General features: G+C 34.7%; 1 protein-coding gene across 1 annotated transcript in view; it reads left to right on the top strand.

Annotated features, from left to right (window-relative positions):
• LOC100743603 (breast cancer anti-estrogen resistance protein 1) overlaps positions 1–25,831 on the top strand; it is a 166,172-nt gene that overhangs the window by 81,888 nt on the left and 58,453 nt on the right. Inside the window, exons 2-3 of the mRNA XM_012390870.3 lie at positions 13,959–14,108; positions 24,544–24,693. Of these exons, the coding sequence (XP_012246293.1) occupies positions 13,959–14,108; positions 24,544–24,693 (300 nt within the window). The remainder of the gene's footprint in view (positions 1–13,958; positions 14,109–24,543; positions 24,694–25,831) is intronic.

Genomic DNA, 25,831 nt, shown 5'->3' with positions numbered 1-25,831 from the left:
GTGCGAACCCGCCTTATCGCCGGTGTGCCGCGCTCGAGAACCGCGCCGGCGATGCGCTTTTCGCCGACAGCGTGAAATAATTAGCTTGCACTTGTTACGCTACTCGCGCGCTCGTTTTTCGCATCGTTGCGTTGTTGGTGTTTCTCGAGCATCCGTAAGTTCTTTTCGTAAGTAGTTTCACTTGTCGGGGTTATTCGAGTGGACATCTTTGGAATTTATGTGTAACATACTCGAATGATTGCTTTCATGCGTGGGCATTTCAAAATAAATATCCGTGGAACGCTTGTAGAATCGTTTCTCGTAGCTTCTATCAGCTTTGGTCTTCGAAACGATAGGAATTTTTTTGGTAATATCCAGAGGTTTATGTGTTTCTTATTTGTGAGATAATTAGATAATTGTTTTAGAGTATTGGTATTTCGATATGTACGATATTTTACTCTGATTTCTCGTTTCTGGAAATGAAGTTGTTGGTACTGTTAGAATTTACTTATTTATTGATTTGTACGATAATTGAATAGTTATTCTTGTATATTGATATTTCGATACAAACATTTATCGAGCCACCGTGAGACTTTTTATACTAGTTTCTGGGTTGTGTAATATCTTGGAAAAAATTTTAACGATATTATGTAACGATCTTTTTATTGGTTTCTTTTTTGTGATTGAAGAATAGGAATTCAATCGGGAAATAATTTAAAAATTTTAATCGAATTCTTTCATTCTGCCCTTATACGACAGTAGTAACTAGTTTGAAAATGTTTGTGCATTTAAGGCGAGTACGATTATGCAGAAACCTACAATAATAAAATATACGTAAGATGTCAAAAGCAAAGTACATTTTAAAACTCGTATCGTTTTACACAAATACATACCACTACATATACTCGTATGTAATAAAAAGCTGACAACGTAAAATTTGTAAATATGTATGCCAATGGACGATAAACAAATAAACCCGTTTCTCTGATGTTTTCACGGAAGCAAAAATCTTCCGGATAGTTGTACTATATTGCTTGGAATAGAGAGAAAAGATGATCCATAAAACGAGGGACAACGCGCGAAAGTAAAGCCTCGCGTGATTTACCATATAAAGCCAGCCGAACAAATAACTAGGGGCACGGTTGTTTGGTCTAGTTTTAGCTGAGTTTCCGTCTCGTATTTATGGTTCTCTATCCTCGTAAAGTCCCGAGATTTATTTTTCCGCGAGAAGGAAAATACAAAATCTGACGACCGTGCTGTAGACACATTTGCATATGGAACACAGTCGCTAAATAATTTCGCCGATGAAATCGAACCAAGGTAAAAGTAAGAAAAACAAACGACAAACTCGTTTCTTAACAATATGTATGGCATGTCGAAGAAATAACGAGATTTTGTTTCAATTTGTCTAAATAATTGGACCAGTTCAATGCACAGAATGACTTGTGACTAACGGCAGGTAGATGCAATTGGGTTCCACATGCGAAATAATTTACGATGATATTGGCAAATTGACAAGATACAAATTGTAGGTTGTAGACTACTTTTGTACAATTTTTCAATTTCATATCGAAGAAGCAAATAGTTTTCAATTTATAAAATGGCTTGTTATTCTTGTTCAAAGAAATTTACTATCTCTGCTGATTTGTAAAATTTCATTAATAATTTTGCGTGGTTCAATCGTACAAGAGAATCATGACGACAAAATATGAGAATGATGACAGAATAAATTGAAAATGTAGAACAGACATTTTTTATACGAGGCTGTATCGTCGTGGAAATTGACTTTGAATACTTGCATGGTACTCATACAATTTAAAGACTACAGATCGCTATCTTTGCTTATATTTATCGCATTGGATGAAACAGAATACACTGTAAAATAGCATATTGACAGTATACAGTGAAGTTTGTTAGCTTATAAATTGTCGAAAATGTTTCTCATTCTGTTCTTCGTATCAATGACAATTTATCCTGATAATCAGTTTCATTAAACGTTAAATAAATCTTTGTTTTAAATATCATCCGATATTTCCTATTTCTTCGAAAGACGAATAAAAATCGAACGAAATTAGATGGAACATAGCCGAACAAATATTTAAAACTAATTTTCTCGGAAAGCAAAAGCTCGTAGGAAAAAATTCTTCTCTACATCCTCAATTTTATTTTATCACGTAGAATCATCCCGTTTCCGCTTCATTACTAGTTACAAGATATCCTGACCATACGTTGCATTGTCATTAATGTGCATCCGTGTATCGACAGTATCGACGTTATAACATATATCAAGATCATTGAAATCCATGACATATGTGATCTTCTACGTAATATACAGTAGAACTCCATTTATCTGCATTCCATTTAGTGGAACGAAATACCAATTAATACTCGATTATTTATCAATGAATTTTTGCTGATTGAATTCACTTATCTCAACGAGAACTCCTCTTATACGAACGAAAAATAATAAATACGTGGTAAGGAAAATGTACGAAGTCCAATTATACGTATAAATTGTTCATCCCCTAACAAATTTAGTTAAACGAAGTTCTACTATAATTACTAGACTGCGAATTTGTATGCAGATTCGCGTTGTTGGATATATAACGAAGAAACTAGAACCTCGGTAGAAAATTGTTTTATCTACTACGTATTGAGTTGGCAACTAAGTGATTGCGGATTTTATTAATACCACCTAATGACAAAATCCGCAATCACTTAGTTGCCAACCCAATATTACACAAAGCATTACACTTTGTATATTTCATATATATATTTCTTTTGTATCATGTGCATTTTGTGTAATTTTACGCTTTCATATTTTATCTCATATTTTTTTTATCAGTACCACCTAATGACAAAATCTGTAATCACGTAGTTGCCAACCTACTATTACACAAAACAGTACACTTTGTATATTTTATATATTTTCTTTTTTTTTGTATCATGTGCATTCTGTGTAATTTTACGCTCTCATATTTTATCTTATATTTTTTTTATCAGTACTACCTAATGACAAAATCTGTAATCACGTAGTTGCCAACCTAATATTACACAAAACACTACACTTTGTATATTTTATATATTTTCTTTTTTTTGTATCATGTGCATTTCGTGTAATTTTACGCTCTCATATTTTCTCATAAACGCATAAAAATCCGCAGTCTAGTAATTATCCAAAACTTTATTATTCAACTTACTCAGTTACCGCTCCGTTATTCCCTTTTCTCATCTCACGTGTATGTCGTTCGATATATACACTCTACTTATGTTAATGTCATAAATCGCGAGATGACTGAATCCTAGTCAATGTACAAGCTCTCGAAGAAAAGATGACGGTGGTCCCGTGTCAAAATATTGGCTTAGGATCGACCCACGCTTTAGATTCGAGACATACGAGAGTACGTAACGTTAGTAATGGACCTAAGAGAGCCGCCGAAACACCTTTTCCACCAGTAGACGCGTATCGTTCTGTCTATATACGTATTCTGGTCGCATAAATATTTGTTCAGAGAGCGATCGGAATGTAGATCAATTCGAAAATATGGCCGTTCTCATCGATCTGGAATTTCAGTGGTTGCCTCCTCGTGGATATTAAATTCCATCGGTGTTGGACGTTTTGCATGGACTTAGTCAGGTGCGTAGTCCATTAAATGGATCGGTTTATTAAACCTTTCGATCCTAATATTTAGTTCGTCATCCATGAAACGTTCTATGGGCAGCGGTATACTCTGTGAAACGTTTTGAGTCGCTTTGAATATATTTCTGGCTCGTGCATAGACGATACTTTGGCTCGTGAAATATTTGAACAATTATTATAGAAAACTTTGATGTGCATATCGTATGCGCTATATGAAACATTTTGAAATTTTTTTCACGCTGTAATGAAATTGCTACGGCCATCGTAAAACTTGCAATCAATGTGAAAATCAATCTATGTAGAAATTATAAGATATTCGTTGCGAATATATACGTATTTGATAAAAAGTTGGTACACAGCATATCTTAGGCATACAATAGTCGTTGAATTACGGTTTATTAAAACGTAATGAATTACGTAATGCAAGAACTATCGATGTGGTACACACGTCTTGTATATTTTATTCTATCAAAAATGTTTGCCTGGATTTTAAGAGCTGTTTATATCCCATCTGTCTGCCTGCTTAATTTTACCTTTAAATTATGATTTTGTGTATCTTCTAGTAATTTAGATTTAATGTACTTACTAAGTAACAACGATTAAATAAACTTTGAATTAAAAGAATACATCGAATGTTTGTTACTAAATACTGAATAAGTTCTATTATTAATCACAGCTAAATACACGAAAAGTGAAGTAGAACACGAGTAGTCCAAATGTAAATAGGCTGTGATAAAGTACCAAAGTTTAATTATTTGTTCGAATCGTTTGTTGTGAGACTTCCATTCTGTTAATAAAATAGAGCTATTTGAAGAAAACGTCTGGTATCTCTCAGATGACCTCGTTCGTCTAATTTTATAGAGTTCTATAAATCGCCGATGTTGGTTCTTTCGATAAGAACGAGTTAAATTAACACTCAGATGTGCGATTGTCTATTTTCAAAATTTATGTTAAAATAGCATAGTTAGAATAGCGAAGACACAAGGTAATTAAACATAAAATTTCATCCAGTTGGAAAGAATTCTTTGCAAATATACTCGAGACCTAATAAATCAAAATTCAGGACATGAAGCAAAAAAGAAGACTTCCCTTCAAACTCATTTCGCTTAATTCGTTAATATTCATATTTTTAATTCTGCCCATGGAATAATTTATACTCCTCCTCGTAATTTTCAAGAACAGCCTAATATTTCTCCAATATTCTGCTTCCATTTATTACAAAAATTGTACTATCGTTTTCTGTCTTTCCCACCCATTTACATTCGTTTCGACATTTAATTAAATTTCCTCGATTGAATTCTGGTGCAGTTCAACTAGCAACTATAACTCGCAGCTATATCTATAGACTATAGCGAAAATTTTAACGAAAAGTATGAAACGAAATAAGAAAAAGGAGATAACGCATGGACGAATCTAAGTTGATGAAGAGTTCTACTTGTAAATTGACTTTAGAATATTCATTTACAGACTAGAATATCATTTAAATAAATCGCTGGTTTTTCTTCATCCAATATGATGATCATTTTTCAATATCAATTTCTAATATTTTTGTTTCATAACGAGTAGGACAAATTTTGATTATCCCATCAGAAGATTGGTTTCATCTCGACGAACAATATTGAGAATAATTGAATATATTCCGTCACTATAACGATTACAAAAATCGATTTTTATGCTGTATATTTTGCACAATGCATACATTTTGTATTAGAGCATAGTTCACGCTTATTTCAATGTTTCACGCAGTATCTTATTATTGATACGAAGTACAACAAAATATTGCAAAGCGTTGCATATAAGCTCGAGACTGTATTACGATGGAACGTCTCTTTTAATATATTATCCGAAATTGGTAACATTCTGAAGGCTAGACATATTGAGCTCGCAAGGACTGCAAGAGGTTCAGGAAACATTGATGCAATATGCTGCTGTCAATACAAGTTTCATTATACTCCTACATCATGTACCGTATAACAAGCTTCTTTGACAGAGATAAATTAATTTTAATACACGAGAGACACCAATTTAAACTTCGTAACATTGGCAAAACTATTATCTCTGCAATTTAAATTACAAATTCTAAAGAGACAAATGATTAACATATCTATATATAAATATTCGCAATTTACTTACTACAGTAAAAACAAATATGACTTATTTTTGTCTTTGTTCTTTATACACCAACTTCGTTTAATATTCCCAGAATCAAACAACTCCATTACAATTTCATTTACCAAGCGAGATTAGCGAAACGAACGTAAAGAATGACGACTTTCTTGCATACTTAACCCACAACTCACGACTCAACGTCTAAAGACACAGAAAATTCCAACTAGCAGAATTTTTCGAAGCACTGTGTGTTTGCTCACACGACCCTCCGAGGGGTTAAACCATTTTCCTGGACGCATACCAGCCGCCATGGAGCAGCGAATAATTTCATCCTTCGCATGGAGATTGTCCAGGAGCCATCGCACAATGGTCGTTGGGAGGACGTGGCCGTGGTCCCCCTAATGGGAATGTTAGGGAAGACGACCTCGTGTTTGGAATAACACGTTGCAATCTACAACGGTTAGAACGATGTAGCAATAATACAAGCGAACGATACATCGTCATGTGCACGTTCATCCGTATATACGTATATACCGATGGTTATAAGCATTAGGATTTTAGGATACCTTTTGGATATTTAGCATAAATTGAATGGTCATTGAATAGTTGCGCGGAACGCAGTGCCAGGCTTTTGGATACAAGACGTGTCCAACTGGAATTTCTTCTCGACGTTTTGTTAACGTTACAGATAGTTTATCCAAGGTCTGAAAAAGAAAGTTTTCTTTAGGTGCTTTTAGATCCTGAAGAAACTAGCTGCAAAACGTGGGAAAGAAATTCCGTTTGGAATGAAAGCCTTGAACAACCCTGTGACGATTAATATTATTAAGCGTGACAATCCGGCTTGTGGAAGTCTTAAAATATTATCGTTATCGTATAGTATTAAATATTTTTTTTTTATTATTTAATTTGTACTTTACAATTTGTCCAGCTGGACATTTGGTGAATTTTTCCAACTTAATTGCTAAATAACATGTGCATGGCTACCCCTAGCAGGATACCATCTTCGATACCATAGTTTGACTATTTTATTTCTTTAGTGAGATCAGTGGGGTGTTTTCCTTTTAGTCTTCGTATTAAATATTATCGTTGATTTTATTTTCCATTGATTATTAGTTTCTTCAAACTCAATACACTGACGTATTAACTACATCAGTTATTTGAGTCGATATTTTATTGGTAAATGGTCAAGTTCTTCGTAATCATGATCCTGCACCTTATGATCAGCTAATTCAACAAGATAGCAAACACACTTTTTACTCGTTAACTTATTATTAACTCGCATACTATATTCTAGTAGCATTTCCCTATTTCTTACTATAAATCGATGAAATTATTTTGCTCGATTTTTGATTAATTTGATTTGATCGTAAACATTAGTATGCATAAGAGCGTGCGTTTGAAACACAAGAGCACGGACTCAGTCGTGAATGCTATCACGAGGACTCGCGTGAAAATGTTTGCGCAGGTGCATCCGTGTCAGGTACAGGTATGCTCGCTAACAAAGGCTGCATTATGAAGATACAATGATGCTGCATAGGGGGCCGCTTGCTGTGGGGCGGATTTTAATCGAATTACATCGTCCGATCGACGTGATTCGCTGGGATTATTTCGGGTTAATGCTCCGCCAACGCTGGAACACGCGCCACGCCGTTAATGGAACTGACGAACTTTCGTCTGTCGCGTCACTGCCTCTATGTAGTTTGTGCAGAACCTGAAGTTGATTGAAGCTTGCAGTTTCTGATTGTAATTCTTTGTGCGTGGAAAATCGGATGTTGCTGTAGATTCTTGTTTTTTCTGTTTTTTTTTTTTTCTTTACGTGTCATCCGAATGGAAGATAAAGTATTTATTATAGTCTCTAATTTTTATTGTTAGCTAAGTTAGTTGAGTTAATGGATTAGTAAGTTACAGTTATTAAAAGTAACGTATTTATTTTACGCATATATATTCTTTAAATCTTGTTTTATTCGTCTGTTCGAAATGAAATTCTCAAATCTTGTGAAATTCATATTTTTATAAACAAATAAAAAAGTAGAGTCTCTGCTAACGATAAGCAGAGATTTGTCTCGGTCTCTGAATGTTATAACAAAAATTGTACTTTGGAAATTTTATATATTTTTACGTACTTAGATCTTTTATAAATACACAGAGTTGACCAGTCTGTCTGCTACTATTATACTATTGCGTTTCACTGCTATATCGTCGTATTGCTACGAAGCAATCTGTCCATTGCGATTATTGATTTCTGCATTTCGTATCAAAGCGAGGAGTTCCAAAGGTCACAAATAAAATTCCACCTATAGAGCGACAAAACTCGATATTTTTTCTCCTTTCACTTGCTTGTGCGCGTGAAGCAAGTTTAGAGAATTATTTTTGAAATTGAATTCTTTTGCATGTTACTTGCGTATACAGCTATTTCCCAATTTTCTCGTATGTATGTATTCTCGTTTGTTAGCTTTCCACACGTGCAAAACTTGATCGTTATAAAGTGTTTGTAACGCAAAAATATATCCATGCGTTTTAAAATCCGTAATTTGTTCTTTCTATTAAAAAAACGAACGACACGGAATATATTGAGATTGTTAATTAACCGAGTAACACGGTAAATCGTATTAATTGATAAGATACTTTTAAACAATACTTAACAGCTTTTTATCGCGTGATTCTCTTCATTCCTTTCTCGCAATTCCCAAACGATGTCAATGAACCACCGAAGATGTTGCCAAGATAATATCTTGTTTTTAATTAACATAAACGTAGCAATCACGAGGGGCCTCGTTGAAAGCATAGCCACAAACTGACCTGGCATAACAAAGGAGAGAAACGTTTTAAGCGTGCACCTTAAATTACACCAATTACACTTATCTCCGTCAAGTTAGAGTCCCACTTACCAAGGGGTTTAACGTGAATCCCCGTAAGGAATATTCCATTGCAATGATGTCATAAGCGCACTATGGTTCACGGCACAAAGATCTCAAATGTAATTACACGAAACCATTAATTTCACGCTACCGCTCAAACAATCAAATAACATTAACAATTCCATCAACAGCATTTCCGCTTCCAACAATGCTAATTTCGAGATGTAACAAATACCTCGAATGATGTTGCAGTCGGCCAATAAAAGTGTCTTTATATTTTCGAATAAAAACTGTTCATACAATTATTGGCGAATTTATCTCGAATATTTTATACCCTTTTTTGTTTGTTTTTAATCAAAAAAGTAATCATATTATTTGACATTTTGTTTTCTGTACAGGGAAATAAAGCTTGAAACGAAAGCTCGTATAATCGAAGGGTTGAAATATCGAAGAATGTGGTAAACAGAATCGACAGTGAAATTTCAAAACCTATACAATTTTCGCACATAATGGAAAATTTATTCTTCAAACATTTGGAATATCTGGAATATTTACCAGATGGAAAAACGATAAAGAGATTTTAATTATTTTGAAGATGATGTATATTTTGCTCGCAAAATTAATATAAAACTGGCAATGGTATATATATGAAGAAAACTTCTCGAAGAAAATTAAACACAAAGAAGATAACGGCGTGTTTAAATGGAGGAAAAACTTTCAAAAGTATTTAGAAGCGATTCAATTAAAAGCTACTTGTTGATTCCTTTTCCTCAATTATTAATTCGTAACTTACAAGATTATAAAAATTATTTGTAAAATAGAATTCCAAATTTATTACGCAAATTCTAAAATTTATTACGCGAAAATACATGGAAAGCCTAATTATGCTCGCTCGTCGCATATAATTGTTCGTATCGCGGAAGTCGCTCGATGACCCGGTTTGTATCGTTTTAACCGTTGAGAACCGAAAGCTGTCAGTTCGAAAGGTCGTGAGTACCTGCGTGTACCTGCCAGACTAGCCTGACATGCGTTGGCATCCCAGCATCCTTTTATGGGACTAAACTGCATTCTTCGGCGACTTAACGTCGAGTTCGCCACGGCTCGATCCTCCTTAAAATAGGATCGACGTGTGGATCATACGCTGGCTACAGTGAACTTGAAATATTCGCCAGGATATTAATTAACAGAGAAAGTTTTAGAGTATGTGAGAGTGGAATTTCAATTACTTGGACGTCATATGTCACTTGTTGCGTTGCACATTGATAATGTAGGGGAGAGTTGATGAAATTGAGTCATTGAATCGTTAGCCTGGTTTTAGACGATGTATGTAGGAGAATATTAATATCGTTATCGGTTGATGTATGGAAAGTACTTAGTGACTGAGTATATTTGTTTTTCGTAACGTTTAATGATTCTGGAACATTGAGGAAAGATTTAAAGATCAGTTCTTAATGCGATAGCGTAATATATTTGTGCACGATTCGAAATAAAATTTACTTGTCTTTAATTTCATGGATAAATGAAATACACTCGCGAAATTAATATTTTTTTGACGATGAGATTTACCGAAGCAATTATGTTTTATTAAAAAATTCAAAATTGAGATTTTTTATCACATACTTCCTTGCTAGCTCCCTTATAGTGAGTTACTGGTGTTTTAGTTTCCTTAAAATATTTAGTAGATTTTAAAACGAGTTTTAAAAAGAGTTGGCAGACTCATAGCTAATTTCTATATTATGTTAGTGTACCTGGAAGATGTATCTTCGTTAGTGAAATTTATTTCAGCTAAAATAATAATTTGAATTTTATCTAAAGGTGAGTTAAAAAGAACCACATATACATATATAAAGTGTCGAATAATTCAACGAATTCGAGATGATTTTGAAATATAGTTATATCACAATAAAGCAATAAATATGATAGCGACATCCAATATATTAATTTCGGTGCAAATCTTAGTTTCGTAATTGAATGTCAAAGTGACCGATCAAGAGACATTTAAAGCTGAATTAGAAGGGAAATTAATTTCTCTAATTCGAGATTAATTTCCAATCACGTTTGATCACTCGTGCATGGCAGTTACTCACGTAGCGGTTTCTACTAATTACTTCTTGATTAAAACCTTTGGCTACGCTTTCGATCGTCTTCGTGGCTCGCACGATCTACATTGCGGAAATGTCATCGTTTAATTCATGATTAATTGAGGTGACGAAACTGCGGGCTAATTATCGGCATACCTCTAAGAGTACGCTGCAGAATGCAGTAATTAAGAACGGGCAATAATTAATGGATTTTACTTTTACTTCTCTTGTTGAAGATAAAAGGTAGCGTCTTGAAGAATTGGCGAATTACAGTCGAATGATTTCATTGTTGTTTCATAACGAAATTCTCTGAATTAAATTCCTTTGAGCAAAGTATTCGTTGATAAAGAGGACGAAATAGAAATTTGACAGTAAATAATGGGAAATAGTTTTCATATGTCGTAGCTATATTTTCATTTAATTTGCCTCATTTTATTTCTAAAACTTTGATTTACATTATATGGAAATAAATACTCGAATGTTTATTATTTCAATGATGGAAAATTAAAGTCTTTTTTCTTCAATTTTATATAGTCGGAAAAGCATTGAATTATTTGAACACTAAAATGTCATAGGTTGCTTTCTGAACTTCAACCGAGAATGTTTCAAGGTAATTGAGGATTAAGCTTTGAAAACGTTCCAACGGTTTCCGTTAATTCAGTTGAAAGGAACTTTGATCATTCCGACAAACTGTCATTCAGCTTCCATTATTCAATTGCTGTTTCAAAAATTGTCAAAGGCAAACGTAGATAATCGTAAAAAGTTGAAGCTTTTAATGCTCATTTTTCCTTATAACATATCGTTATCGTATCATTAATTTATCTGCCACACGATAATATCCAATTACTTTGTAGAAACAGCAAATTGTAGATTCCAGCTTTTACCGTATAATTAGCAGTTTATTAAATTCTCCATTGAGTCGTAATAACGATACGTTATACAATTTTTCGTGATAGCAATTACTCGTTACTCGCATCACTGGCAATAAATTGTTTCTTAATATTTAACCGACTAATTATAATCACTTGAGTTTACCAGTGATTTTTCACGTGCGTTAAGCAACAAAACGTGGAATAAGTAAAAGCAGAAAATAAAGTAAATAGCAGAAAATGGTGCAAAAAAGGAATTTTTATAATATGTGTATGATCGAAACGTTCACGCTCTGTGGAAAAAGATCATATTGCGGTAGAATACAATAACATAAAGCAAGAAATTTCGTTGCACGTGTAACTGAAGTATTCTCATTCGTTTTAAAATTTTTTGCACTTTTTCGTTCATCTGAATGTAAAAATATCGATAGATTTACATATCTAAAACAAAATTTCGTGATATGATCGAGCAGCTCTAGTCCATTCTAAATTTTGTAATTTTACAAAACCAACTTTTCTACCGATAAAAAATAGTGTTCTACATTCAGAGCCAAAAAATTTCGAAATACAGTTGAACAATTTTTGCCTGTTTTAACTTGTTCCCATTGTACAAAATCTATCGTCCAATGGCAAGCGTACAAATGAAGACAAGTTTTTATATAAAAAATGCAATTTATTTTAATTTGCAGTTACTGTTCGAAATAAAAATCTGGAGGCTATTCTGAAAGTTTTAATTAAAACTCATTTCGTAATATATGTAGCTGAATCCCGCGAACGAATGTTTCCTTATTTACACGTTTACCGTTACAAATCTCCGATTCCTAGTTTCAAAAAATTATAAAGCTCTTTACATATCGCGAATACACAATGTGTTCGACGAAGAACAATAAACATTTGATAGAACACACGGTACGTACAAAACGTATTTTTTTCATTGATGAGGAAACGGGGTCGTTCACGGTTCAACCACACCGATAGTGTGACGCGCTCGTTAATTTAGGCTAAGATCATCAAGGCGCCACGTTTCCTCGGCGACATTCGTCAAAGTCGTGGCATGACATCATTGTTTGCCCTGAAAAATGGATGGCGAGGATCCCGTTGTCATAGCACGGAGGCACTTTAATTGAACTCACTTGAAGCCTCAGTGAAACACGAGGCGGCGGTTTTCCTCGTAAGCGAGCCACGTTCATTGTTTGCCTCCGTTTCGTTTGAAACGTTCGTTCTATCTCGTAGCGACATTTTGCTTCCCGAAATAGCCGCTCGAGTTGCAGAAACGGCTAGGATTTTATGGGATTCAATTGATTAGAAGGACGAGCTCGCTTTGTACGTGCCTGCAATCTCTGAGAGGAAACGTGGCTTGTTGGTCGCTAATTCTGTGAATGTTGATAGGCAAGTCTGCGTCGTTTTTATTCTTTCAAAGAAAATCAAATCGATCGTTTTATCTGAAATTTGTATCAATCAATCTCTAATTTATTGTTACATATTTTTGATTATCTTCTGATTTTCTTCTATCTATTTGGCATATTACTTTTCCTTCTTTTTTTTTTTGTCACACTTGAATGTTCCACTGTTGTTATTAATTCTTTCAGCGCCGATGATTATTTGAACGCTGTAGAAATTCCTTTTTGATCTGTTATTAACGATAGAAACATAGTTCTTCTGACACTTTAGCGAAAAATATGTAGTGCATTAAAATCAGGATTAAAATGAAAACATTTATTACTTAATTAGTTAGTAATTTGTTAAAGTACAGTGTTGCGTATGTCGAACGTGAAAGGTTAACATCTTCTTCCAGTGCTCCTATATACAGCCTCGTTCGAAGGAAGAAGCATTTTTATCGCCAAAGAGTTCAGCAACAATCTATACAAATTACGTATCACGTCTTTAAGGGAAGATGCGAAACCTATCTTCGTTACAAACTTTACATGTAACTCATATAAAATACGCTTTACTGTGGAACAACTAACCGATCAAATGTTCCACAACAGACAATTTCTCTAGTAAAATTACATCATCTTTTTGTAGGCCACGATTTGACGATTCAAATATGCATACGTTCTTTGCTCAAAAGTCTCAGAACAGCTATGTACATTTGGTTCGCATAACAATAACAATAACAATAACAATAACAATAACAATAACAATAACAATAACAATAACAATAGCAATGACAATAGCAATAACAATGACAATGACAATAACAACAACAATAGCAATAGCAATAACAATAGCAATAACAATGACAATGACAATAACAATAACAATAACACCAATGATAAGAATGACAATGGCAATGACAATGACAATGACAATGACAGCAGTGATAAGAATGATAATGACAATAATAATAATAATAATGAGTCTCAACTATGAAGATTTACAGTATGAACGGTAGTGCATAAATTTTGTATTTCTTTTGCAGCAAAAATGTGTGAAAGCGCGTGCCCTGTACGACAATATCGCGGAAGCTCCGGACGAGCTTGCTTTTCGAAAGGGCGATGTTCTTACTGTCCTGGAACAAAACACCGCTGGCCTCGAGGGATGGTGGCTGTGCGCTCTGCGAGGTAGACAGGTAATTACCTTCTTTAACGGAACTTTCCGTCTTTTTTACTTTTCAACAAGAAAGCTGATTATATTTTACTCGGCTACAGTATTTTACGTAAAAAAATACGGCGGGACTAGTCTTACAGTCGAGTCTCGTTGCGTAAATAACTTAGTGTTATTAATTAATTAACCGTGTAATTACCTCGTATAACGTGAAATTCCTTAGAGAAATGGAAGTTCATTAAGATTTTGGATAAATGTTTAAATATTATACGTTGACATTACGGTTTGATTATAAAAGAAGAATTCTTGCGAGGGTGTGTTGGATCTTTGATGCTATACGAAATTGCTTTTTTTATGAATATTGTGTGTCAAAAGAAATTAAGTTGTTACGAAACTATTAAGTTGTCCGGAAAGTGTTTTTCTTTCTGAAACGTGTTTTTTTATAACAACGCACCTTCATGCAAACGTGAAACCAAGTCTGTGAAATGTTTATCTCAACAGAATAAAATGGATCGTACGTAATTCGACAAAATAATATAAAACAAAAAATGTTGTGCGTCTATTATTTCCTCATAAAACGAAAGGAACTTTTCAAACAATCTAATACAAATAAAGGTATCAAAACTAATTCGAAAGGTATATAATCTTTCTCGGGAAAGAAATTGCAATCTATAAAACGATCTTTTACACATCGATCTTCAGAAGCGAACGTTTCACTTGTAAACAATTCCTACGCGTCTCTTGAAATCTTCAAGTTAATTATCATTTCATCTTTAATTAATCTTCGATTATCATTTTGCCTACGAGCTTCCCAGCAAGCTATTCGGTAAAACAACTCTTTGTCAATCGATACAGCATCAAAGTTCCACATTTGCCTAAGTCTCTATCTGCATACAATAGCCAGCATACATTCTCATATAGCTAAATAGAAAGCTTCAACCATCGTCCATCATCGAAGCTCTCTTTAACCAGCTTCCCACTCTGATCCTTAAAAGATTTCGCAATTGCCCTAGTTGACGATCGAACAGCCACTTACGTAAACGTCCGCGTTCATCGAGATCACATGTGTTCGCTCGTGAAAGCCTCTCGGTGGCTCTATCAATGTCCGACAGACTTTATCAGCTGTTCTAGACAAGAAACACACAAGCCAAAGTATGGGCGCCATCAGAATATTATTTATTCTCTTTGCATTCACCGATGATATATCAGGCGACGCAACGTCATTCACGATACGTTGTGGATACTTAATTTCCAGGCGATATCTAATTTTAAATGTATACACTCCACGATAATAAAATATATATATCGTTTATAAAGGATATGTATAATTTATAAGCTTTGCCAAATGCAAAGCTGGACAAATTCTAAAGTACAAATTAAATAATAAAAAAAAAAGAAAAAATTGTATAGTCTTTAGAACACTTAACAGAAGTTAGATGAGTATTAATAGGGAATAGGTTGTTAGGAAATTATTAAAATCTTTGAGAATGATCTTTTGCATCTGATTTCAAATGTTTCGCTACGAAACAATTGTATATTCAATAACAGTGACCTGGTTGATTACGTATATGTAAATTGAATTTCTGTTTTATCTATTTAGTTATTAAATTTTTCGACGAATTGTAAGTCAAATACAGATAGTGAACAGACTTTTTGGATTCTGACTTCTCGTATTAAGTTTGATATTACATTTATTCAATTCTGATCAGGATTTTATAGCAACGCGTAATTACTAATTGATTACTTTTCTATAACTTTACAAACAGTTTATTGCTCATTTTTATCTTGTACTTTAGATCGATATCCTGAACAAACCCAATATACTGGTCCTTTCAATATTTTCTCAGATCTAGATCGATCATGGTGTTTTATAATTCCAAGGCGCTTATAATTAAGACATATACAATTCGTAATAGCAAATAAATCCATTAAAAGTGTGATATATATTTCATTTAGTATCGTTCACTTCGGCTTGCGACTTGTATCCTATCGAAAGCTTTCACACGATCACAGAGTTAAATATGAATAAAGACATACCTCGATTAGATCCGTTTCAGTCTCTACAAACTTGCATATAGTACAATTTATTTTCAAAACGAACGACATAGCACGTAAAGAACGAGAGATTCCTAAATAAAGAAGTTTATTCAAGAGATGGACAATTCAATTGACGAGTCAACTCGTCCTCCCCTTAACAGTCGAAGATTAACAGGTTAAACGAGCAGATTAATAACTTGACTATCACGATGGTCATCGGTGACTCACGTTTTTCTTAGTAAATTCTCCAAAACGATTAAAATAAGATAAATTTCACGGATCAAAAACTGAATGTAAATGACAGATAACATTGGCAGAAAAAGGTGCGCAAATACGTTGTAATAATTTAATAGTTAAATATTATGGTGTAACATACTCCAATTTATTGTCCCCCGCCCCCCTCTCCCCATGTCAGGACAAAATGCATATAACATTAGCCTAGCAGTCAATGTATTGACAATGCAAGTGTCGCATGAACGACGTCGCAACTCAAATGAAAGAGCTATGCCGCTCGATGCGACTAGACTCGTTTATCTGGACAAAGACGTTGTTCCTTTCTTTCTCTCCTCTTCTCTTAGCACATGACACGGCATTATTATCGCGGAAATGGGACGTTAGGCCGCACCGTTACAGCCTCTGATCTAAGATCTTCATCTACAACTTTAGGAGAAGAGATAGAAAGAGAGACAGAGAGAGGAGAGCCGTAGGAACGAGCTCGAAAGTGCGATCCAACTAGAATCGTTTCCGCGTTCGACATCTGTTCGAAAAATTTCGAAACGATGCGATGTCTGGCTGTTCCACGACCTACGGCAATCTTCTTGCCATGCTTATCTATGATATTCTGAAACCTATCCCTACATCGTAGCAGCAGTACACGTCATGTCTGTTCGGACAACACGCTGGATGCTCTTGGAATGCGGAGAAACGATGATGGTTAAGCGAGGTCGGTTCTTACCGGTCGTAACTTGTCACAAGATGGATTTATCGGAACATTGTTAGAAGGAAGGAAGTTCGACTGGAATTTTTTGTGCGCCGAGTCAAACCATATTCTTTTTCGTGAAAGAGTTAGATCAGGTTCGAGGGTGATTTTTTTCGTGGAAGCTTTTTAAGTTAATTTTTCAGGGAAATTCGTTCGGTGGCTTTTCAAAGCTTTGCGATTCATTTCGTTCATAAGTAGTACGCTGTAATGTATCGATAATTTGTGTTATACGAACCTTGTCTTGCGTTATTGTCTCTATGTGTTGCTATATGAACTGTTTTAAATTTGGAGATAAATTCGTTTATTTTGTAAGTAGGTAGATAGATAGATAGATAGATAGATTTACAAATTTATTAATTGTATTATTTTTGAAAAAAGAAAATCGAGTATCGTTAGTATCTATTATTGATAATACGAATATTTTATTGCAAGCGTAATGTGATTAATGACAGCAGTATAACTATGAGTAAAACGATTGATATATTGGTATATTGCAGTACAATTTATGTTCGACTGACAGCTATGGTGTTTTCAAACATTGACTTTAAAAGCTTGTCGATTCGTTATACTCACATTCTTCGCTTTTAAAACGCATTGGTCATCCTTGGAAGTGCTCTTACGTTTCACTGCACATAAACGCAGGTATAGTAAGTACATTTCTTGCTGACGTTTAGCTTGTTTGACGACGACGCATTCTTAGCATGGCTTTCTGATTATTGGAATCATATTTGTTTTTGAGTAATAACGCTTTATACGAGCGATGAGCGTTTTCTGATTTTTCTTTTTATGACACAATATTGTATATTTTATTTTAGGCTAATATTGTCGCGTGTTATTTTGTCAATAGTCTATATCGACTAAATCGATCAAGCATATTTAATTCAAATAAAAGCTTAATTAGTCATAAGAATTCACCATTCAAAAATACAGCATAAAGGTTATGAACTTTTGTATTCTACGATTAAATAAAAAAATGAATCGTATATACATTTTACTCTATAAATTTTTTATTGAAAAATTGTATATTTATATATTTTTTTATTTCCTGATTGACAGCTGTGGTGTTTTCAAACTTAGAAATTGATTCGTTATACTTCATATTTTTCATTTTTATATTTTTTATAATATATTTAATTATCGCATATCATTCGCTAAATTTCTTTTTTGTTTTATTATTATTATTTAATTTGTACTTTACAATTTGTCACATACACATTATTTCTAAAATTTATTTCATCTAACTCTATTCACGAAATAGATTTTTACGAAGATTCGTATTTTTGGAAATATAATTAACAAAGTACAGACACGGTAAGAAATTGTTTTGCATATCAAATACTATACAATATTATACAAAGCTTATACTATACTTTAGATATTTCATATATTTCTCCCATAATGTGTGCATTCTGTGCTATTTTCCACCTTCCAAATTAACTCTAAATACATAAAAATTCGTAATAATCTACTTATTAATACGCATCTCTGTATCCAGTTGTATTTCTTCTAACGGAGATTCTGTTTCGCAACTTCTTGCACGTGGAATCTATCATTCGCCATATCAGTCTCTTCAACGTAGACAGAAGGCACGGTATAACGCATATGGTGCTCGTTGAAAAGGAACTGTTGGGGGTGGTTCGAATTGGAAATTGGAAAACAGGGGTACGCCGATGTACTACAAGTTTACGAGGAAATTACTCGCGTTCGCGTTACGGGTAACTGCAGCTGCGACCCGATGCACGACTGCCTCATCCTTTATTTACAAGCCACTGCGTTACACGATAAATGCATCAACGTGGAGCAGTTATAAAATTTCAACTTTCACTTGCCTGAATTATCAACTTTCTGCGTAAAGCGTAATTCGTACGTTTAGTTTCGAAGTTGTACGCTAATCTCGTTCGTTGTGTTTTACCCTGTCGCAACTTTTATATTTAACAATAACGAAGCCTTTTTCTATGATTGACTTTTAAACGAAGATTTAAAGATTTTAACGAAGATTTTAAAGAAGATCTTGTCGAAGATACCGATTTTTTTTTACCAATATTTCTTTTGTTTAAACATTGTATCCATCTTAAACAATGAGACACGAAATCGTTTTTGGCGTTACTTCTCTTTTTTCTGTTTGAGAATTTTATAAAAGGTTGTTGTGGCCTGCAAACTTCGTGTAATAATTAGCACGGGAAACTGAGAGCCAATTAAGACCGTTGTCTTTAACATAAAGAACTGAAACTATTAAGTTTAACGATGTCTTAATAAGAGCCGACTAAATAGCGATTAAAGAGCGAAAATAAGGATAAATTACGTGGAACTCGTTCAAAAATAAATATAACACTGTAGTAAAGATGATCTGAATTACGCTGGAATCTTCAACAAACTGCATCTTCTGTTAAATTTTCCTGTCAGAAACGCAATAATATTGCTTCAACATTTTTTTCGAATTATCTGAAATCTAACAGATAAGATGATTGAAGATACTTCCAAAATATTTACTATAAACAATCACCGTTTTATTTTATTGTTTTTCCAATATCAATTGATCATCGGTATTACTGGAATTACCTTAACATATACCTTAAGCCTCGAAATATACATATGCACAAAATGACAAAATCATCGCAAAGTAGCAAATTATCGTTAGACAATGTATTAGGTTGTCCGAAAAGTTTCTTTCGTTTTGTGTTCGTGTTTTTTGTTTTATATTAGTTTATTGAATTATGCACGATCATAATAATAAAAATTCAATAATAATTCATAATAATTCAATAAAATAATATAAAACAGAAATTGTTGTTCATCTATTATCGCTTTATGAAACGAGAGAAACTTTTCGGACAACCTGATATTATTTAAATCTCAATATATATCACGTCTGTTAAATCTCAAGCCATTGGAACAATTGGATTTATTTGGTTTCCGCTGATATACGATACGATTTACGAGTCCTCGAGTTTCATTTAATGAGTCGAAACCAGGCCACGATCATTCGCACCGAAAGTTGCCTACAAAAGTGGTTTCGGTCTTCTTAACATCGGACACGTCATTCACTTCGAAGTCGATTTGTCTCGCACGTCCGCACGAAAATTAACGACAGATGCGCCCCTGCGACATAACGGGTGTACGAACAGTTTCTGCTCGGAATAGGCTGTTTTCTATTCTATCCGTTGATAGAGAGTCAATAGAATCCGTAATGGAGCAAACCTGTGTCCCTGCATATTGTCGTTTTTGGCCTCCTACTCCTATGCTACGGCAAATGAACAATTTTGTAGAGTTAGGTACACAGACTGACTTGATGTTTCGAAAATGAACGCGCTGTTGTTCGTCACCGGTAAACGCGAACTTGCCGCATATACGTTCGCTTGCTCCTGTTTCTGCCCTGAACCGTTTAAACCGTTTGTTTGGAACAAGCGAATATTTCACGTATTAGGTCGTGAAATTGGTCAACTGCATTTTGCATGAAATACTGAATTTCAGTAGTCAGGTATACAATTAATATTCAACGTTTCGAAAAACAAAGGACTTTTCACGATTGTATTTATTACAGGCAGATAGTGCGAGTAAACAATGTTTGTGTTTTTCATTTTTCTTCACGTTTCAATTTATTTCAGTTTCAACCAACGTGATTTCCGAGCGTTTCGCATATGAAAAGAGACGCGTGTTTTCTTTAAATGACAAATACTTTAGAGGCGTATTTTTGGTGATATATGTGCCACAGGCGAGGATTTCCAAGAGAAATATCTTTGTTAACGCGTTCGTCGCCACGTCGCACATATTCGTGCGACGGATATACTTCCGTGGGGGCCCCGTCACCAACGTATGGTGACGCTCTTCTTGTTCGAGTTAATTAAATATACAATATTGTATATAGTTAGTATAGTTATACAACATAAAAAAATTAAAAACACATTGTATCATACTTTTTATTAATTTATTAATAAATTATTAATTTAAAATTAATAGTTGGTACTTTTAATTAATTATTGGTATTCCAACATTGAAATACTTGAACGCTTCCAATCTAAAACGCTAAAATCCATTATAAATACACCCTGGTATGTCACCAACGAACTAATACATCGCGACCTCAAGATATCAACAATCAAAGAGGAAAAATATAGCGACAGATATAGCAAAAGAGTCAACAAACATCGAAACCCCCTAATTACTGGACTACTGGATACATCGGACCAGATCCGCAGGCTGAAGAGACAGTACCCGCTAGACCTAAGCGCTAGATTCAATTAGTTATCTAAATTAAGTAATATTTACTTATTTATAATATTTACTTATAAATTATACTTATCTATAATACATATTAACTTATTATAAATAATTAGCCACGCCAGAAAAAATTACTGAAAATTCTCAATGCGAGAATTGATTGTAAATTTTAATAAATAAAAAAAAAACATTGGTATTTGTATCGTCTATCACTTGAACGATCTGGATTTTCGGAGTTTAGGATCTTTATAGGTTTAGAGGAAGAATAAAAGATATATCGGATTAATTAAAATTGACTTTGCATTATATGTAAAAAAAAAAAAGTTCTAAAAGCGGTTGTAACTTTTTCATCGTATTCCACAGGGAATTTACATCTTCTCATAAGGAAGTCTTTTCATTTAATCATTATAATCTCTGTCTATGGCAATCATCCAAGTGAAAAGTTTCTCTGTGCGAACACATATTTAATCGAATTAAGTCACATTTACCAAATAGAAGCTTGCAACTTTACAATTAACCATTATGAAAGAGATAAAAGAATCCTAATAAATATCGCCTCTGAAAGACGGTAATTACTGTTTCCTTTTTCAAACAAACCTAACCCATTTCCTGTGAACCCACCAGACATCATTCTCAACGCATGAAATCATATTTATACGACTAAAACCTGTTTTACCTGCTCGAATATAGGGCAAGAAAACATAGCCGGTCTAAACGAGCAAATATCTTTATGACAATTAAGCAAATACACGACTTAACATAGTCACACCGCTAAATTATCAAACCAATCCATTAGCATAAACTTTACCAGTCAACAGCATTCATTTACTCAGCTAATCCCCTACTCACTGAACCCAGTATATTTCCATTTTCAGTAAACACCTCCATCCACTTCCGACCATATTTCCCGTTACCCACCAAATCCCCCAACAGCCCTCAGATTTCACGATCCCATTTTCCACTGTCGCCAGGCTACGATTACGTTACGTTTCACCTTTCCCGTACATATTCGAATATGAAACTCTCAGATAGGTAGACATTCGACAGCTGCCGCTGTCACGAGACCTCGAAAACGCGTCGTTTGCTCCACGGGAGAGAAATATCAGCGATTCGGGTTGAAGTACGCTAAAGGTACGTTCAGAACAAGCGAACGAATGCTCTTTCCACGTTTTAGTAGAATTTAGCAAATCGAAAGCGTGAACGAGCATTCGTTGGTCGTTTGGCGATTGCTCGTCGAATTGCAGATCGAACGTCCGAACGGTCTAAAGGAATTTCAAAAATGCTGCAAAAATGCTCGTCCCACTCTTCTAGATACTCGATTTAATCTTTACGAACGATCGCTAAAAGTTTTTATGAAAAACATGAAATTTTTATGAGAAGCGATTGAGAGATCTGGATGAAAATCTTTGTGACCTCAGCTTAAAATATTTTTCAAGCATAGAAAGAGATGGATTTCAGTGTTTTAAAGTAACAGAAAGAAGGTTAGTGGAAGATGTATACCGTAAAATTAAACCTACTAGATGAAACGAGTCTGTTTACTTTGTACTTCTTTAATTGCATCCTGTTCTTTTCTGCATTTAATTTCTTTAACTGCATGTTCAGAGACATCGATCAACTTCATAAATTGAAAAGCAAAGTAAAATGGTAATTTTACAAATACTCTTTTTTAAATGTATTTTCATCAAGGAGATATCTTCATCGTATCAACGAGATCGAATAATTAATAAAAAATAGTCTTGATCAATTTGTCTAAGCCTGTTCAATTGCGTTCATAGAGATATAAATTTGCATAAATATAAATATGCATATTATCGAGTTGGCAACTGAGATTGGCAACTGATTGCGGCTTCTGTCAATACCACCTAATGACAAAATCCGCAATCACTTAGTTGCAAACCAATGTAATCGTTACTATTCGTCCAATAACACCGAACAAGTACTAACTATACTAACATATACACAATGACGCTACAACAATAAACAAACTTGGACCAATATAGAACCCTTATCTAAGCTGAATACGACCTCAGGGGGCTAAAATCTACCAGTTCGCCGTGACGAAGGCAAGATCCTTCCGTAATAGGATGGAAAGCTGCAAGGCTAACACGTTTATTTTCGTTTCGATTTCACGGAATCGTCACCGCCCGTACACGCTGCTAATTGAAATCTTCTTTCGTTTCCTGGCGACGATTCGACAAGTATTTCTTGTACGCTTTGAACGTTGAGTAAAGTGGTGAAATCGTCAACAACGAGGCAATGTTCCTGTCTACGTTTCCTCTTGCTTCGTGTTTAAGCAGGGCTCGTGGAACATCGTTGGCAAATACACGAAATCGATTTCACGGACCGTCGCTTTATCACGCGAATGCGCTTTTCAAAAGATAATGGGTTCGTCAAATGGAAGAAAATGTAATTTACTGGGCTTGATAAGTTGACTCGTTGGCCCAACAAATTGGGATGTTTAGAGTTGTTCGTTAGAGCGAATTAACGAAAGGATTGTATAGAATTTCAGAGTGTAATAGAGTCAGGAATTAGTCAGACATTACGCAAGTGATATTCGAACGTTTATTATATCCCGAATAATAGGATTTTTAATCTCAAATTGTTATTTTCTTGGTAGATACTTCTAGACGTCCGATGTCATAAATTGTACGAGTCTTATTCTGTGATTATTATTTTCATTTTACGTGCCTCGGTACTGTTTCAATAACCTATCGTGTAAATATCTTCCACGATCATTGGCAGGTGAAGGGTTAAAGTTAGTGAAAGAGAATTATCGATTAAAGAATGAATCAAAGTAACGTTAAAAAGAAGATCGAGTTAGTTCCAACGCAGATCAAATATAAAGAGAAAGCAACTAACGATAAGTACGTACGACGGAACGGCGATGAAATAGTCACTCTGCTAAGAGAAAGCAATTCCTTACAAAGAATTGCAAAGAAAATAGCCCTGAATAGACCTGTCACCTAAATAGTCGGGCGATTTAAAATAACACACCGACTGTCAGAGATAAAAATTTAATTCGCCGCGTACACTGAACGTTTCATAGAACGATAAATTCCCTCTAACAACTGATGTTTCAGTTGTACGGAGCAATGTATCTTCTTGAAACGAGGATGTACGCCGCAACAAAGTTTGGCGAGTCCGACGATATTACTTTAAACCGTTGTTACTCCCGCCGGTTGTACGATGTTATTGCTATACGTCTCTTTTTCCTTTTGCTGCTCAGGGCATCTGTCCAGGAAATCGATTGAGACTGCTAGTCGGCCAATATGATACAGGGGGCTGTTTGGTTGGCAGCAGACCTGACCTAACCATTTCTGAAGACGGCATACAGAGGCATGGAAAACGGCGTAGCTGGCACGTTCAACCGAACAGGGTAAGTTACTTGCTATACGATACCATTATTAAATTCATGGGGCACAGAAAATTTCTGTAATATGCGCGTGTGCGTATATTTATGCGCGAGCACTGGAGATTTTATGAAAATTCTCCTCTGCGAAATCGCCAGCGTCGTATAACAAATCAAACGGTAGAAATTCGAGTTCACAGGGTGTAGAATTAATTGGAGATTAACGCTCGAGATCGGATCTGATCGAATGAGTATGAATTTTTTAATAAATAGTGATTTGCGACGTTTAGAAGTTCGATTGAACAATAGAAATGCATGATATTTAATTTTGTGATAATTGTTATTCCGTATTATACATACACGTTAATAATAATAACTATTTCGTTTGATACTTAATATTGCACTTACGTTCGTAGGTTTCACTATCGACGTACGAATTTTTTTTTTATTAAATTTTATGTGATAGAATATAGCCAGAATTTTCTGCTCGGGGACTACAATATTAATTATTCTATGAATAATATTAATCAAACTCAATCGAAAAACAAGTCGTTTTCTTATAGAGGAAATTAACGCTTAACTGTATAAAGCCTCATTGCTCGTTATGGAAACACAGTCAGCTGAATAATCATTTAACACAAAAGACAGTCACATAGCGTAACGATAACTCATACAAATAGTATCTTCGTTCATTTCTTTCCACGAATTACTTCCCTTTCAAGAAATCAGGAATCTAATCACTTCGATATTATTACCCAAAGTCGATCAACTTGGTTCATTCAAAAGTAAAAGTTCGTCCTTCGAACCAATCAGCGATCAAGTCGTAAAAAGCTCATCGAAGCACTAGAAATACGTTCTGAAAGTCATCTAGATATCTGTCCACGCGATTTCTTCGATTGTTCATTTAAATACTTGATCGAGCCAACTCGTTGAGCCTCGATCGGCGCAACGGTTCGACCCGTTGTTCCCCTCGACCGCGTGCTTTATCGTCGCGCAGCTGCCATCTTGCATTAATTTGCTGTGGATCTGAAAAGACGTAGAAATTTATAAAGTCCACCCCTACACTGCGCCCTAGTCCCATCGATCGACCTTCTACGTTTCACGTAGCACACAATGGCGGCGGTTCCATTGTGTTTCGCCGCAGACCCCCATCGTGCCCCCTTAT

This window comes from Bombus impatiens, unplaced genomic scaffold, assembly GCF_000188095.3.
Source record: "Bombus impatiens unplaced genomic scaffold, BIMP_2.2 scf_0899, whole genome shotgun sequence".
Taxonomy (NCBI): domain Eukaryota; kingdom Metazoa; phylum Arthropoda; class Insecta; order Hymenoptera; family Apidae; genus Bombus; species Bombus impatiens.
Note: the sequence above shows the minus strand (reverse complement) of the source record. Positions and strands in the feature narration are given on the sequence as shown.